Source organism: Adiantum capillus-veneris, chromosome 28, assembly GCF_014529385.1.
Source record: "Adiantum capillus-veneris isolate H3 chromosome 28, ASM1452938v2, whole genome shotgun sequence".
NCBI lineage: Eukaryota > Viridiplantae > Streptophyta > Polypodiopsida > Polypodiales > Pteridaceae > Adiantum > Adiantum capillus-veneris.
The window spans coordinates 87,913,983-87,932,878 of NC_140958.1; the positions used below are offsets into that span (position 1 = coordinate 87,913,983).

The 18,896-nt window shown below is 39.2% G+C and overlaps 1 protein-coding gene across 1 annotated transcript; it reads left to right on the top strand.

Annotated features, from left to right (window-relative positions):
- Window positions 1–1,625: 1,625 nt before the first annotated feature.
- On the top strand, window positions 1,626–4,667 carry LOC147420838 (uncharacterized). Its single transcript, XM_086504589.1, has 2 exons — window positions 1,626–2,373; window positions 4,639–4,667. Exons 1-2 carry the CDS (start codon window positions 1,626–1,628, stop codon window positions 4,665–4,667), a joined length of 777 nt encoding a protein of 258 aa, XP_086360715.1.
- Window positions 4,668–18,896: the final 14,229 nt, after the last annotated feature.

Genomic DNA, 18,896 nt, shown 5'->3' on the forward strand with positions numbered 1-18,896 from the left:
TTTTTTAGCCTTTTGATATTTTTGATGAAGATTTTTATTTTTTTATGGATACTTTATTTTTTGAAACTTTTAAATCTTTATTAATTGCATTTTTAAGTTCTCTTTTAATTAAAAATAATTTTAGCACTCATTGTCATTTATTCCCTTTGACCTTAACTTTACGTAATTTTTTTACTGAAATGTAGGGCTTTCCTAATTATTTACTTTTTAGGACACATGACTAAATAAACAACATTTCGCGTGTGCAAGATATCGATTGGGATGATCGTGGTCCCCCTGGAGGCCTGAGCATGATCATTGGCTCAAGGAAAAACTCCCTTGTCCTTGCACCAAGTGCAAAAGGGAAATCCCTCGCTTGAGGCACATCGCAAGGCTGAACCACACAGGCAAGAGCGACTGGGTGATTTGGGTGCATCGCATGGTGATCCTCCCATTGGCTCTACCTCGGCAGCTCCTATGGCGTCTCCGTCACACTTTGAGGCAAAGGATGAGCACATGTTCGACATGTGTGATGAGTTACTAGCTCATGAGCGTGACGTGTGCGAGGAGGATTATCAACCCTGCACTCAACGGGCTACCGAACGGAAGATAGATTGATGATGAGTGCCCGAACACCTCTTTACAACGGCGCACATTACTTGATGCTTCAAGCATCGTTGTTGGAAGTGCTCAACTTGCAAGAAAAATTCGGTTGGAGTAATGCAAGTGTCGATGCTCTACTTTTATAAGTATGGAATGTGGCTTTTATATACTCTCCACTCGCTTTATGGTGCCGTCCTTTAGCAATTATACTAATACGTATGTTTTTTGTAGTTTGATGGGAAAAATGTTGCTAGAAGATCAACACATGCCTCCAGATTGTCAATGACCTAGATCGTATGTCACTGCACTTGGAATGGAGTATGAATGCATCCATGCGTGCGTCAACGATTGCATGATATACCGCGATGAGCGTGCACATGCTACCTCATGTCCCATGTGCAGGGAGGCACGATACAAGACAAGATTCAGCGGAGCGCACCTACCCCGTAAGGTATTGAGACATTTTCCATTAATTCCTTGAATCCAACACATGCTTAAAATCAGGTCTATCGTGGAGCTTCTTGCGTGGCACGCGAACCATCGCTCAAATGATGGAATGATGCATGTCCCTGTTGATTCACCTGCATGGAATGATGCATGTCCCTGTCGACACTTGAGGCTTGGGTTAGCAAGTGATGAGGTCAACCCCTTCAGCACTATGTCTACTTCATGGAGCACTTGGCCTGTGGTGATCGTCGACTACAATATTCCACCATGGGAGACAACCAAGAAGGGAAATATACTTCTTTCCTTGCTTGTGCCAGGGAAGTACAAAGTGTCAAATATTGAAGTCTACCTCGAGCCCCTCATCGAGGAGTTGGAGGAGTTATGGAGAGTCATTCTTGTTTTCAATGTCTCACTTGCAAAGGGGGGGAGGGGGGGGGGGGGGGGGGGGGGGGGGGAAGGGCATCCTTATGTAGACTATGCACGACTATCCTCGGCTTGGAGATATTTTGGTAACCCCCTTTCCTCTATCTCTCTCTCCCTCTTTCCCTCTCTCCCTATAGTTCACTTTAGTTCACTCATCTCTCTAACCATATGATATGTATGCAGGGTTGTCCACATCGGGGCACAATGCATGTCCTACTTGCGGGCCATTGTTGGTGATGGAGAGGCCCGATTCCTTGTGCAAGGTAATCTATCCAAACAACCATCATTTCTTACCCCAAGGGCATAACAAGCACAAGGCTCCAACAAATGGGAAGACCCCTCTAAAGCTCACGATGGCAGATTGGGCAACCATTTGGGAAGAACACCATAACAACAATCCGGCTCCGTGTCCTCCATCAAAAGGTATGTCAAGGTATTCAATATTTTTAAGGCTTTCATATTGGAAGGACATAAATATACAACACCTCATGGATCCCATGCACGTATTCAAGAATGTAGCCCAAACACTATGGGACCACATTATTGGCAAGAAGGACTCTTTGGGTGCGATGGAGGATTTGAGGCTTTTAAAACGTCTCCCCGCTTCTGCTACTCCACGTCGGGCCCCAAATAGAAAGATTGTGCTTACTAAATCACCATGGATGCTAGCCAAAGAAGAATTAGACAAGGTGAAGGGTACCATTGCCTCTATTCGCACACCAACAGGATACATGAGGTCACTAAAGGGAGCTTTCACAAAAGCAAAGAAGGGTGGAAGCGTTCAATTGTATGGGTTGAAGTCCCATGATTGGCACAAGATGCTTCAGGTAATCTTCATACTCCCTATTCTATCTATAGTTTGTGTGTATGACTATCACTCACTTTCCCTTCCCCTGATTTACATTGTAGTTTATTCTGCCGGTGAGTATGTATATATGTCGGGACAAGAAAGTCAAGGATGCTATTATCAAACTAGGAGAGCTAGTAAGGTACACCACAAGACTCCACTCAGCTACACCTTTTTTATGTACACAATAATTTCAACTAGCACTTAGTGTATCCTTGTTGTTTTCTTGCAGATTTGTGAGCTCCAAGGAAATCCAAATAGATGCTATCCCTGCTACTCAAACACTTACAACAAAAACTGTGTGTGCCATTGAAGATGCATTTCCTTGATCGGTCCTTCTTAGTCAAATTCACCTCTTGGTTCACGTGGTGGAGGAGATCTCTATATGTGGAGCAATGCATGAACAATGGATGTTCTTCATAGAGAGGTTTTTAAAGAATCTCAAAGATTTTGTGCGGCTACGGTCTCAACCTGAGGCATGTATGGCCAAAGGGTGGATCGTTCAAGAGGCATTTGTTTACATATCATACTATTTGGCACAATTTGATCCTTCAATGCCTCGCATGTGGTCAGACGAGGAAGATGCAAGGATGACTTCACACTTGCCAAGTGGAAAGGGGAAACTCTTAACATGGATATGTATCTATCCCGAGTGGTCAATCACTTTTGTATTCTCAATGCAAAGATTATGACCAAGTGGGTGGACTTGTGGACAGCGGCAACAGCAAGGCGTTTGCAAGAGAGAAAAGTATGGAAACAAGTACATGGAGGAAGGAGGGCACCCCCAGTGCCTAGACACCTTGCATGTTTCCCAGATCTCATTAGTGCAGAGTGGATTCATGAGAGAATGATCGAGGCAAAAGCGCACGGAGAAGAAATCACCTGCAAAGAATGGGAGTATGCACGAGGCTGTGTACCAAAGCTAGAGTACTCATATACCTAAACCAGATTGTAACGCTATTTCTTGAAATTATCTTTAATATGTATTTGATAAATTAGTATATTTTTCTATTTTGTGGTGATTTTCCTTGAACTATATGTGGTCAAAGGGTCGTTACTTTTGTACGTGTCACATTGACGAGCGTAGAACCATCATGGATTGTGCCATCATGGGCAACTTTGACACAGGCGGTGATGAAGCCAGGTACTGCAGAACTATTGAAAGGATACTAAAGGTTAATTTTAGAACCTTTCATACCTTCATCTTCGAGTGCAAGTGGTTTGAAAATGTGTCTAGACGACATGAGAATGACCTTTACATGGTGGACTCTAGTGTGCATCACACAGGGAGGTATGACAATTTAGTTTTATCTCTCAATTGTGAGCATGTGAGTGGCATGTACCTTTTTTATTCTTATTTGCTTGTAGCGTTAGTTATACCAATGTTACTCACTTTGAGCTTCTATTTTATAGGTCATCTATATCCCATCAATCCACCAACCAAAACTTTGGCTCGTAATTCCCGTAACACCTTGGGGGAGAACCATTTTTCCCACTAATGAAGTGGAGACTATCTTTGACCCTCTTCCACCTCCGACTTTTGATGAGATGGAAATAGAGGAGAGGGAGGTCGATGAATCAAGTTCGGCAGGGCAGCAAGTCTTAGCGAGGATGATTGTCATGATGATGAAGACAATGAGATGGAGGATGACGAACTCAAAGATGATGAAGAAAATGCATCCACAAAGGAAAATTCCATTTCTCTCTTTATTGATTTAGGAGCCATGGGCTTAGAATTGGATGATGCCTCATGTGGAGATCTTTTGGAAGATGATTCATAAACATTTTGCAGTTATGAAGTTTTTTGGTCGTGTAATCCATTCATCTCTCTCCCCCCCCTCTCTTCCTCTCTTTAGATTTGGGAATATGCTCAATTATGTTAATCAATTGACAATGATTATTTTACTTGTAACCAAATTTAATTTTATATCCTCTCTCTCTCTCTCTCTCTCTTTCTTTCTCTTCTTTTTTAAATTTGAAAATTTTATAGAATATTCTTTAATTTTTATTGAGAGGAGGAAAACACCAAAATTTAAAGGGGGGGGGGGGGGGTTAATCCAGAATTTGAAAGTTTAGGCGCTAACTTTGGCTGTCGGGTATAACAGCGATAATCTACGCGATAACAACAACAGTAATATACGCAGTAATATAGCGAATACAATCGTGGCAATATTTAACCGCCCTCCTCTCTCTTGTTTCTCTACTTGAATTTGCACCTTCTCTCTACAAAACGCGGTAAAATAGCGCGGTAAACACTTGGAGATTTTCATATTGCATTTCCATGTCATGATATTGTTTTATGATATTTTTCTATGCTTGAGATGTTTGTTTCTTCATAGATTTTCTCTATGATTCCATTCTAGGGTGATTAATTTATGATCAAGAAAAATTACATTGAATAGAGTCCATACAAATAAGAGATTCCCATGGTAAAATTTGAATACCGGCTTTGTATATATGTTTATATATTACATAGTATTTCATGTTAAGAAGATTGTATAATATATACATGGGTTTAATCTTGATTGAAGTGCTACAAATTGTCTCCAAAGACATTATGTCAGTGTATTTTCCTAACTTTGATATGATTTCTATCTTGTGCTCTTTCATTTTGTAATATTGACAAATTATACATAACTCAAAGACAAAGTGAAGTATCTTAGAGATGGTATATGTTTATCAAAGTTGAAGATGATCCAAAGAATTCTTTGAAGTATTTAAAGAGTTAATAAAATGATTTTATTGAGCCTTTCAAGCTATTGTTGTATATAATAGGAGTGATCTAACTCCTTATAAACCATTTTTGTAAATTGAACAATATATTAATATAATGGTGAATAAATAGAGGGATGTGTATTTTTCCCTTGAGTCCCCAAGGGCTTTTTCATCCACAATTAGGGACCCTTGTTTGAGCGGGGCTGTTGAGCTTATAGATGAAGCTACTCTAAATATAGCCATCGGTCCTCTCTATATATATAACATCTTATGTGTATATTCTACAGAATTTGGGGGTGCAATCTCTGCGTATCATGTTTGTGTTCTTCTCTTTCTCTGTCTTCTCAACAAGTAGTCTAACATGTACTCCGCCCATTCGGGTGCTACGGCTTCCCTAAACAATGTAGCATACTCAATTGGTTTTTTGATTGTGCAGACAATACATGAGTGAACATAGTTATGTATGCTTTTTTGCATGTTTGGCCAATATACCCCAAGTACCATCAGTCTCTGATATGTTTGTGTTTTGGCATCATATATGTTCGTGATTTGCACATGATCTTGTTGCAGATACAACTCTTTTTTGCATGGCTTGATTCATAACTTGAGTATGCCGTCTCTTCCTCGTTTATATAGCCGTCCTACAATTCGCACTAGATCCCAAGATTTCTCAATGACTAAGGGCCATCTCTCTATCTGTAGTGAATCTATGGTGAGCAACAATATGATTTTTTTGCTCCACCTTGGTACCATCACGATGTTGAAGAGGTAAGAGTCTTGCAATTTGTCATGAATCCCTATCGGAGCTTCCCCATGTAACATTTGTGACAAATGGTCTGCTCTCTGATGTGTGGTTTCTTTTTTGACCACCACCATGATATCAAACTCAAGAAATATTAGGAACCATCAAACGATGTGACCTGTATTGTAGGATTTGTTTCCTAGGTATAACAGTGCTTGATGGTCCACAAAGAACACAAATGTGTTTGCGAGCAGGTAATGTCTAAAACATTTTACAGAGTAAATCATCCCCAAGACCTGTGTGTGTGCGTGCATGCGTGTGTGTGTGTGTGTGTATGTGTGTGTGTGTGTGTGGTGGTGTAATTGCATTTCGCATTGTTTAACTATCTACTGGAGTAGCACATTGGAAAATCCATGTTTTTTTTCTTAGTTTGAGCCAAGATATAGACGATAGTGTAAGCCAATGCATCTATGTGGACATGAAAGATGTTCTAGTCAAGAGCTTTCAAGATTAGGGCATAAATAAGTTTTTGCTTCAATTGTTGAAATGCTTTCTCGCATTCCTCGTTCAACTCAAACTTAGTGATGAGCATGTAGAGAGCTACAATGACCTAAGAATGCTTGTACCTCTCTAACTTTTGATGGTTGTGGAAGAGAAACTATCACATATATCTTTTCAAGATCTATAGAAATGTTGTTTTTGGACACAATATGTGTTAGAATCTTTCTTTGTCTTACCATGAAAACACACTCTTTAGGGTTTAGGCTGATATGATATATTATACATTTCTCAAATATTTTCTTTAAGTGATCTACATGTTCATTTTTGTGAAGAGAATGTACACACACAGGTCGTCTATATAAATTTCTAAGTATTGTCTTAGATATCCCTTGAATGCATAACTCATCAAACTTTGGAATGTGGAAAGTGCATTGATTAGACCAAATGGCATAACTCTGTATGAAAATATGTCCACTTCTGTCACAAAGACAGTTTTGTGTTGATCCTCCGGCCTAATCATGAGCTAGTTGTACCCTAAAAATTCATCCAGAAAGTTGTAGGCCTCCTTTCCAGCGACTCTTTCAATCACATGATCTGTGATGGGTAAGAGATAGTTGTCACGGATTGTAGAAATGTTTACTTGCTTGAGATTTACACACATTCGCATTTTATCGTTCTTTTTAGGCACCACGACAATTGGTGGCACCCACTCCATGTTTTCAATCTCATAGATAAACTCTTGTTCTTTCAATTTTTCCATCTCTTCCTTAATTTTTTATGCAAAAGTTTCATCATAGGTGTAGGGACATTGCCAATGCAATTTTGCATCGATCTTCAAAGGTATCGTGTGCTAGCAAATGTTAGCACCTACCCCTTTTATATCTTTGTACGACTAGGAAAATACATCTTTATATTGTTTGAGGAAAGCTATCAATAGATGTTCCTCTTCTTCGGTAAGGTCTGTGGCAATGTAGGTCAAATTTGGTTTTTCTCTTGATTCTGCCAAACCTATCTACTTTGCATTTTCAGGTCCATCGTACGACATTCCCATCTCCCTCGGCTCTTGCATAGGTGTTCCACCACACTGTGTCAATCCTGAATGTTGTATTTTTTGTAATGAGAGGGTGCATCAAACTTATGTGAGTTGGATTCTCCCTCACTCTCCATTTTCGTAATCCAAACCTCTTTTACTGTCTATTTTAATTTTTGGTATTCACTCTTGCGCTCCATTTTAGACATCTTTGGTGATTTTTTGGTTTCCTTTTTTAGTTGTTTCTTGCTCTGTTTTTCTGACCTTGCCCAAAAACTTATCAATTTCACTAGCTTCCTCCTTATTTTGTCTCAAACACAGTCATCTGCTCCCATGAGCATAAGATATTGTGTTTTCTTTACCAACTTTGTCATGTTTTTCTCAATTTTGTTATGTTGTTTCCCTGTTCGTTTTCTTTGATATCTTTCTTGTCTTCGCAATTTGTGGTTAGAGAACTCGTAGAAAATTGACTCATCCGCCTTTTTTGCAATTTCGTGTTCTGAATTACTTAAAAATTTATCTTCGGCATCATTTTCTAATTCCTTGCTCCTTGAATCGTGGTATTTATCTGCATCATCATGTGAAAGGTCACGTATGGAAACTATTAGGGAATATGACGTAGCTAAGAGATAATTGAGTAGTTTACTTAATGGAGAGAGATAATTTTCACACATGAGAGATTATAGAGTAGAGAGAGAGACAACACACATGATATACGTGGTTCACCCAATGTGCCATATCCACGTGAAAGAAGCCACTCAATGGCTTTAGTACTTCAAACAAGAAGTAGATTACAAAGGGATTAAGGAGAAGTGTAATTAGTTGTTTTTGTGGAACAGGATCACCGGAAGTAGCAAGTTGATTAATAATGGATTTGAAAGACTCAATATGTATTGTCATGGCAGTACCAACTTCATATTATAACTTGGAAAGAAAACCTCTCAAGTAAAGTATTTCTGTAACAGATTTCTTCTGAAATTTTGCAATAAGGCACTTCCATACGTCGTGGGAAGTAGGCAGTTGATACACATCAAGCACAAGAGAATCTTTAAGAGGAAAAAGAATATACCGACAAGTTGCTCTATCACATTGTTACCAATCCGTATACGCAACATGCCAATCTTCAAATACAGGTCCTGTAGTGATAAGCATGTTCTCATGGTCCGTATCAATAGGCTAAGACGGACATACACGATTTCCAAGGAAAACATCAAAGAGTTCATCTCCTTCAAGAATCAAAAACATCTTTTCTTTCCAACCAAGAAATCCTTGGCCTTAGAAAGGAGGAATATAACGCTGGCCAGAAGGAAAGCCGTTGACGAGGATAGTCATAGCCATATCTGGTTGTGAGAAGACGTATAAGTTGAGATCGCAAAATTTTCACACCATATATAGTGAAGGATGCAATTGAGGACGAGATAAATATCAGGATTGTGTTCTACCAATGATAAATGCAAGAAGGATGCTCAACAAACGTCCAAAGTTGTGAGGGATGTCACATCTTTGTCATGGTCCGTATCACCAGGCTGAGACAGATATACACAATTTCCAAGGAAAATATCAGAGAGTTCATCACCTTCAAGAATCAAAAACATCTTTTCTTTCCAACCAAGAATCCTTGGACTTAGAAAGGAGGAATAGAATGCTGGCCAGAAGGAAAACCGTTGACGAGGATAGTCATATCCATATCTGGTTGTGAGAAGACATATAAGATAAGATCACAAAATTTTCACACCATATATAGTGAAGGATGCAATTGAGGATGAGAGAAATATCACAGTTGTGTTCTACCAATGATAAATGCAAGAAGGATGCTCAACAAACGTCCAAAGATGTGAGGGACACCACCCAAAAAAGTAGGGAAAAGGAGATGGTAATAATAAAAGAGTCCTCAAAATAGAGTGACATGAGACTCAAGATTGACAGCCAAAACATGAAAATCAAAACACTAAATTTCTCAAAAAAGTTGACGCTAAAATTAAAAAAACGATTGCGGACGCTTCACGAAGACGTACGAGGACAAAACCTGCATCAAGCTCGACCGTAGTAAAAACAACATAACTTTCTGCTGTTAATTCCAATTGATGCAAACCTCGAACTCAAATCAAAAAGCACGAGGAGAGAAATAAGTTTTGGATAAGAAGTGCTACTGTGCTGCGTTGCATTACACTTTTTTCGTTTCTCCAAATATTGAGCAAAAGTCCCTCAAAAATTGAGACAAAGTTGAGGGTGTCAAAAGACAAATCAACAAGCAAATGTAATCAATGATTCACCATATTAATTAGCAATAAACTCCACACAGAACACTAATCATTTTCTTCTTAACACAAAACAACCACAGTTAACAAGAATCAATACTCAAAAATAAAAGTTATAGAAATTTTGAATCTTACATGTGAATTGCATACACATACTCTATTTTGTCCATGAAATGAATCGTCGCATGATCGTTACCGCTCTGATATCATGCTAAGATGTGGAGAGAGAGAGAGAGAGAGAGAGAGAGAGAGAGAGAGACAAGACAAGAGACACGCCATGTACGCTCCCAAGGACCGATCCATATTGAGGACAAGATACAAATATCTAGGTAAGACCAAGTTGATTAGAGTGATCCATATATAGCTCCAACATGTACAAGATGGTGACTTGATTAGGCCGCAAGTTATGATGTCATTATACAACATGTGTCCCCTACTTGCCTTTTGATTATCGTTCCGGATCTTAGCCCTTGCTTGCTTGCGGTCTTTTGATCTTATGACCCATGTGCCCTTCCCCAATTCATCCTTAGGTATCATTGAATGGAAATAGAAAATGCATGGAAATAAAGTAATTGCATCGCCCTTAGTGTCCAACATGCATTTTATGGTCTTCAAGTCTCCACCAAGGTGCCACTCTATTTCAAAGTTGCCAATGCCAGGGACATTGAGGAGTTCCCCATTGCATTGTTGATCAATTGCCTCTTGAATACTTGAACAATTGAAATACCACCTCAAACTATCATGGTCCTCATGTGGGAGTGCCCATGGCGCTTGTCGCCATATGTTATTGTACCCCATAAAAATCTTGCCTTTGCCGCCTCCTGCCAAGTGACTCGGTTGCATATTCACATTCTAACCCCTTTCCCACTAGTACCCTCATCATTATTTTGAGGCTTGTGTGCTCCACCCTTTGGCCTTTAACAACCCGACATTCATCTAATTTTAACAAAAATATACCTTTTTTGCCTGTCTCCTCTTTTGTGATATCGTAATATTGGATCATAGCTCATTGCAGGGTTTCTACTTAAACTTAAAAATTGTTGAACCTTTTTTAAACAAAACTCTTTGAGAACATTGGCATGTTGCCATCCACCCAGTTATATTTTCCTAGCAAGGGTGAAACATTATTGTTGGCGGTTTTTCTTACCATAGCCATACTGAATGGGATTGGTAAGATTGATCAAGCCATTCGCTTGCTGCATAGATTCCCTATTATGCATGTATACAATACTTTGTACCCCTTATCACTAATCCCGACTGAGTTGCACACTATAAGCATGTTGCAAGGGAGAATAATGTTTTGAAACTCCTTCAATAGTAGTTTCTAAAGGGATTGTGTCACAATAGCATGTAGAGGATCAGAGATCATATTTAGAATGTCTTTCTCATCAACCACGTGCCAAAGTATAGATGAGACTTGAAAGCATCCAGTTTACAGCATGTGTAGAACTTTGGATGCAAACCTTTAACAATATCCGAATGCCATAGTGATCTACAAATCAAGGTGTGTTTTGGGCAGTTGATGAAAGTCGTATAACTGGCCTAGTAGCAGATGCACTCAACAACACAATGTGTTAGCCCAACTTTCAAGGCAAAATTGACAAATAGCATGTTCTCAAGATGCTCCAAGGGAGATTTAATCCAAGGTATGTGCTCGTGGTTTGACTTGACCAAGGTTCAGATGGAGCACAAACATCAAGAGTGATCAACAAGTAGCGGTGGCAATGAATGTTGATGCACCGTAGGCTGATTCTTTGCTGATTATTGACACGATTTTTGACATGCATGGCATGTGGATTGTCCTATGAAGCAAGGCTTCAGTTTTCTCAGACATGGATCCTAGGCGGGTTGTCTATCATTAATGGAATCAAACAATGACGGGACCCACTCACTTTTGATAAGCGTGATTTGACAAGTCTACCCCATCATGGGAGCAAGGCTCCTTCTACAAATACTTAGGATAACAAGAATCAATCCAAGCAGATACAAGGTACATCTCTTGCAAGTATTTCTCTGTTTTTCAACACATTGCACAATTTGACAAGGTTGATTATCATTGAATTCTCGACAAAGTTGACTTTCTTTTGCTATGCCATTGTAAATTGGCAAGAGTATGTGTTCGCTATGAGCACCATAACAGTGCATGAGTACTTATGTGGAGCAAGGCTTCCCTTTCGATAGTTGGCATAGTAGTTTCCAAAGTTTGGAATATGCTAATAGCATACAAACTTGGGGAAACTTACCAAGATGTCTGCAATTTAAAACAACTAAAATAAAATCTGATGTGAGTTTAAGAGTATCAAAAACTTAACTCGATTATGGCACTAAAAAACATATAGTGCTAACAGAACACCCAAAACATTTGTAATGGCAAGACTCTTGCTTGGCCATTAACATTGATGGGGACTCCACTGGGTAGATCTGTTCAAGCCGGAGAACAATCACCCGGGAAATGCCAACATTTGGGTCTTAGCCTTTGTGGCTCATAGGCCTTATGCCAAAAACAAATTAGTGTTCAATTGATGAGCCAATGAAGACTAATTTGGGTGGCGTCTTGGCCACTTTCTAGCTGAGAGTTAGAGCACCTTGGCTCAGGCTGACTCACAAGAAAAACATGTATCAAAAGATTCTTAGAAAGTTTTCATTATTCTTTGAGAGATAGAAGAAAGAGAGAGAAGGAGAGCATGTTGGGCTGAGGAACTTTCCTTAAGTTGCTCGAGTGTGTACCCAATCTATGTGCTCTTTCGCATCTTATGGCTGGCTTGCAGCTTATCCTATAAGTATGCAAAAATTTGCATGTATGATGCTCTCATCGAGAGAGGTAACAAAGAACACGAGTCACATCTTCACCCATAGGCATTGAAGATCACAGTTTTATATATTCTAGTCATAATTTTAAGGAAAGAAATCCACAATCTACCACAGGGTAGTGAAAAAATTCAACTTTTCAAGTTGATTCCAATCATTTTTGTACACGGTCAACTATGTTGGTTACCGTTACCTGCTAGTTGATCAGTTTCTATAAAAGGTCTTACCAAGGGGTTTGACTACATAGATTCTAACCAAAGGGTCTGGGTTGCCAAGGCAACACCCAAGGTTACAAGCTTCAAATTATTTATCTTTGTCAAACGAATGTTTGACCTAGCAAGTTTTCAACCAGCTCTCTCTTTAGCCACGTGACGAGGTCATGTAAGAGCATAACATTCTGAGAAAGTGTTGTCACTTTCTCCCTTCACTGTTCATCACGATACCATGATAGATTTGATTCTTGTTGAAACATTTACATAACTACATGGTAGGGTTCTGTCTAGCACATGTTGTCACACGGGATACAACATGGTCTAGGACTCAAGGAGTTCAATTTAGCCATTGTAGAGAAATGTTAATGAGAGTCCCTCTCACTCATGTTTCTGATTGTTTGCAGTTACCTCCACACACAAGTACATCTTGTACTTGATTGATGTCACTTTCCCTGACATCATGTTTTGAGACATATTGCGCATGTGGAGAATATGAGTCTCTAAGACTGACACTGGCGCCTATTTCCTAATGATGTGTCACAACAAAGTCCCTAGGTGTTGGTCGCATCCGTTTGTTAGACCATATTAAGCACATAGTATCAGGAACAATTTCAGTGGCAAAAAATTGTCATGTACTAAGTACAAACTTGTTACGGTTACAACTGCTCAAAAACAACCAAGTATAACGGATGGTTGTTTCTATATACAACCAAGTATGCTAGTTTCATGAGAATGTCTCATGGTTGGTACCCAGGTGTGACTGAGTTTTCAAATTCTGTTATGGTTCAACTTTTGTTACAAGGATTTCACATACGTACCATGGAAAGTCTCGTCATGAAATTGTGGTGCAGATTTGTTTGTGTTAAATGCATGCACACTAGGTGTTATGGGCCCTAGTGTTTAACAAATATTTGTTCAGAGCGGCATGCAAATCCATGGACTTTATTGTTTCTACAAGTTTTTGCACTTCAAGTCAACCTCTATAGCAAATTTAGTATGAGTTCACACCCAACCATACCCGATAATGGTTCAGTATAGATGTTTGTGCTTGGATGATCTAAAATCTATGAGTTTACTTCTTTCAAACTCACATCAAGTATACGACTAGAACCTCACTTGGTGAGTCGTTGGTTATCGTCAGTCATGGAAGACTGTCTATAAATGATTGGGGAAAGCACCTCACTCTTGCTACTTCTATTCATCAGCATTGGATGGGCAACTTACAAGTATTCTATTTAGTACTAAAGGGTATGCTAAGGGCATACATTAGTAAACCACGCTAAAGAATATGCTAAGTGCATACATTAGCAAGAAGCGACACAATTGGATCGGCTTCCTTTTTGGGTTAGAGTTTGCTTCACATGATGAAAGGAATGTTGCAACTAGTTTTAGTCTCTGCAGGTTATCAACCTTGTTCATCAATTTTGATGAGGTTGGTTACCGACAAGAAATGAGAGCAAGTCAAGGACTTGGTTGGTGGTGATATCACCACATTAGTATATCACCACTCTTGTTTTCAAGGACAAAAACACTTCTCAAAGGGGGGAGTAATGTCAAGCCTAAGGTAGGATGGGCCAAGGCCAAGGGTCAATTGCCAATACACATGTGGTATAGGGGCTATATGTATATAAGATCCAGAGGACCAAGGGCCTACATATAGGTAGGTTGGGTGGTTATAGGCATGTCTATCTTCGATCGGACTTTAACTCAATCCGGTACGGATCTGCAATTGACTCCAACTTCAAATTGCAATAACTTCTTCATCGCAGCTGCAATCGACAAGCCGTAAAGACAAGTCAATAGAGCGTTTCAAGCACTGCAGTTCTAGATCATATACTTCACTATGTGATCACTTCAAGCATACTCTTTTTTAGCATCATCAAGGAATCTGTTGGCCCTTTAAAGCCGTATCTGGCATACATTAATTGTAAAACTACCTTGTTATCAAGCCATGAACATTGATCATTAATTAGTTAAGCTTCAATTAAGCTTGATGTGCCTCTTTCTGGTATGTTTCTTAGCATGGGAGTGGAGCTACACGACAACGGGCTGCGGAGGCCAAAGACGGTAATACAAGGAATTAGTGCAAGGCAAGCCCGGGCTAATCAAAATTTCAAAGTTGCCAAGCCTTGGAGTGCAACAAGAGCACCATCATTGTCATTGATGCCTGCTTGACATTGTCATGGACACCCACATGTAATTGCAAGTTGCATGACAATTGCTTAGAGGGAATGAGCAAGAAAAAATCAGTAATGAGCAAGTTTGTCTTGCTACTAGGATGATGCCATGCTCCTCAAACTCTATGATTTCAAGCTAGACAGTGGCCCACTCCCCTTTTAAGTCTTAGTAAAGGCTGAAGGATTGATAATCTTCTCTCTCTCTCTCTCAAGTCCACCGGTAGGAATATACTAAATGACATCCACATTCTTACACACATCACTAGTTGAACCCAAAGGTATGCCTATAAACACATATACAACGAGTCCTATCCTCTGTCCAAAAATGAAAAAGGTGGTGCATGTAAAACAAAGGAAAAATTTGTAATTAAATGCTTTCCCTAAGCCTGCATGAGAGTGAAATGAAACAAAATGTTATATTAAACTTCTTCAAAAGGCCAAAAAGACCTAAGACACCAAAAGTTCCATCCGAATAGAATCTAAATACTCTGTTGAGAAAGCTATGAAAATAGAAAATGGAAAGAAAATCTAAAGTATATTTATATCATACATTAATGGATAGGTGGGAGGAGTATCATAGTAGACATGGCGAACAGGGTAGGGGAGATGAAATCTAGAGACTATTATCATATATATCAGTACATCAATTCACAAGAGGAGTGGGGGTATAGGTGGAAGAGGCTCAATGTGTACAAAAGCTCATCTCAAGACAATGAGAGAGAGGGAGATAGAGAGAGAGAGAGGTGCCTCAAATTTTGAGCACAAGGATCTTTCTTTCCCTTCCTGAAGGCACCTCTTGGAATGTAGTTAATGCAATTTATGTTTAAAGTAGGCACCTTTGTGATGTTTTTATTGTAGAGAGAGCCATCACCTATCCCCACATGTGATCACCTTCACTTGCATTTTGAAGGCATGTGACACAATACAAGAAGTTGAGTGAGGAAAAAACTTCACGATGAGATTAATATGTGGGTATGGTTGAAAAGTAGCATCTAGCTTGGTGAATATTTGATCTACATATAGGTACATAAAGGCCAAGTGTGGCTTGATCGAATAGATTAGCTACTATTCTCAGTCCAAAGGATTAATCATGGTTCCAATCAAAGGATGTGATGTAAGTGATATAGATGTGGATTTGGACTTGAGGGGGTGCCGCAAGAATGTGGCAAACTATTCAATGATTGTGATAATATCGTCTCGAGGTTGGAAGAGGTGAACCTTACCTTGTCTAGCCAAAAGTTAGTGTTTGGTGTGAGCACAGTTCTTATTGTGGGACATATGTGCGGGCCAGATAGTACAATGCCTTGTCCTGCAAAGATTGATTTGATTCAAAGAATGAAAGAGACATGTACTAATGTAATTGAGGTTCAAAGGTTCTTAGGTGCATGTGTGTTCTATGTTATCTAGATTCCACATTATGCACATGTGGCAGAACCTTTGTATCAACTTTTGAGAAAGAACAAAAAGTTTCAATGGGAAGAAATGCATACCCATGCCATGAGAAAATTAAAGAAGTTGTTGCTTAGGTCTCCAACTTTGAGGAAAGCAAACTATGAATGTGGAAGATATGTAATTATGACAGAGGATAATAGCCCCACCGGAATTGGATGGGTGATTGGGTAAGATGATGATGATGGCAAGCGATATGTGGTGAGATTTGGAGCAAAAGTCCTAAGTGATTGTCAGCGCAACTATCCACAGGTAAAAAGAGCGTTATGGGGATTATTCACAGCTTTGAAATGTGACAAAGAGTATTTGATAGGAGCAAATGTAATAGTGGAGACTGATTGTCTACCCCTTCTTGGAATGATCACAAGATGCTCAACCCCTGACATTGCTATGTTGAGATGGGTTTCCTACGTAAAGTCCACAAATCCATAATTTAATCATATTGCAGGGAAAGATAATCTAGTTGCGGATATGCTTTCAAGAGCAAGGTATGAAAATGAAGAAGACATGGTTGTTGAGGGCGATGATGTAGGTACACAATTCTATAGTATCTCTCATGCCAAGGGTGATCATGTTTGCCTATCAAATGCACTTCAGTCACCGATATCAAGGTGACTGGTTTCTCATTGGATGTTATCTGAGCACTTTGACAAGGCAAGAAGGGTGGACTAATCAAGAGCTCAAAAGAATATGGAGAAAGGCCTATGCATACTTTCTGAAAGATGGGTACTTATGGAAACATCCAAAACAAAGAAATGGAATGCCGTTGAGAGTCATGAATGATAAGGACGCTCAAAATGAGCTTATGATAAAGTTTCACGAGAGTCTTTATGCTGGACATAGAGGCGTATGGGCCACCTTTACTAAAATGAAAGAGAGGTATTGGTGGAAAGGTATGTATAAAGATGTATCTCACTTTGTAGATTCTTGTGAAACTTGTTGAATGGCATAAAATGGTAACCATCTTTTTGCAACATTTTTCAGCCTACTCAACATCCTCTTCCTCATATGTGTATATATTTTTCTACGCTATTAAGTTATCTAGAGTAAATTCCCCCTCTTTGTTTAACCTTTGTGGCGACACATACATTGTACTCTTCCCAAAAATGTCACCTTAGTCATATATTTATATTACCACCCTTTTCTTTTTTGCTTTGTAAATAAAATTAAGCATACAATAACCAACTATCTACCCCCAAACTTTCTTACCTCTTGTGAATTAGTAGTAGAAAAATAATCTATCCATCTTCCATCCCATATAGATAAATTACCATGGAAAATCAACTCTCCACTTGTCTTTACCAAAGATTATGGTCCATCTCTACAAGTCTTCTATGCCCCCTACATAGGTGGCCCAATATCTCTTAAGAATATACATATAGTTTTTCTCCTTTCAAAAATACTCAAATTGTATATTATTTTCACAAGAAAATAATATTGGGCCCTCCTCTATTTGTTTAAGCATCATACCCTTTCGAAAAAGCATGATTCCCCTTGGATGCATACAAGCAAAGGGCCCATATGATAAGACTTGGAAGCAAAAGGTTCCGTAGCCTAGTGTGGACCTTTCAAACCGAATTCCTTGGTGCATGGGTGTGAAAAATAGTCTAAATTCATATCAAACATGTTGAGAAGGTCAAATTTGCCTTTTGAAGCATGTCATTCCGAGCTACAGGTAAAAAGTTATGGTCAAAATAGTGTAAATCTGTCAGATTCACAGCAAAAGGGAATTGTAAATCAAGTAAATCAAGAGGGTGAGATCTTATTTTTCCCCTACTCATCTTCTAGAAGAGAAATGAGTGTTCAAGGTCACTTGCATGTGATGGGACCAACCTAAAGATGCTTTCTAAATGCCAAGACATACAAGTTGAGATACCCCGTAGGAGCCACCCGTAGGGTCTCATGGAGGGGCCCACCTACATTATGCACCCCTATGGAGCCTTCACGATCTAAAATGATATTTTTGATGAATAAATAGTCCCTTTTATGTCCAATATTCAATTAGTGGTCAAAGGACACTTAATTAGGGCTAATCACTCACCCTAATTAAGTGTAGCATAATCCCACTCCTACACAACTATAAATAGCCCCCCTTGGAGAGACTCAAGGACAAACACCTATATTTTCAACTTCATGTTGTTTCTTGATCAATAGTAGAGAAAACCCCAACTCTCCCTCTTTCACATCCTCCCTCCTAACCCTCCTCTTTGGAGGAAGTACAACTCTATTCTCCACTCTTTCTATTCTACAATCTCTTACTCCATCAACCCAGTAAATCATTCGTAGAACCTCAATAACTTGTAAATACATCATGATCTCTCTCATGGTTATGTTAATGATCATTAAATCATCTTCAAAACTTTCAAGTGTCGTAATTCGTGATGGTTAGCCAACGTCTGTCCTCCCCTTAAAAGGTGTGCGAGAAATCAAGTAAGTGTTCTATTCTCAATTTACCATTGGTTTGTTTCTCCACACTTATTCAATTGGTCTAAAGAAATTTCTCACTCCAACTCTCTTTTGCTTCATTACATATGCATGTGGCTACCTCTTATGGTGATTTTATTTGTGTCACGGCATTGCATAGATGGAGATGAGCTCTCTATGCAAAGTGTGTTAGTTTGATGTAAGTGATTCTCTTGTGTGTTTGAGAGGCAAGCCTTGTGCGCATGATTTTTTGATGAGTACTTGAGAGAGGAGGAGTTTGG

Excerpts from the sequence above, each read along its gene's own strand:
- LOC147420838 (XM_086504589.1), top strand. The coding sequence starts at position 1,626 with ATGTATGCAGGGTTGTCCACATCGGGGCACAATGCATGTCCTACTTGC. Across the intron at positions 2,374-4,638 it reads CATTGTAGTTTATTCTGCCG|ATTTTCTCTATGATTCCATT; the intron begins GTGAGTATGTAT and ends GTTTCTTCATAG.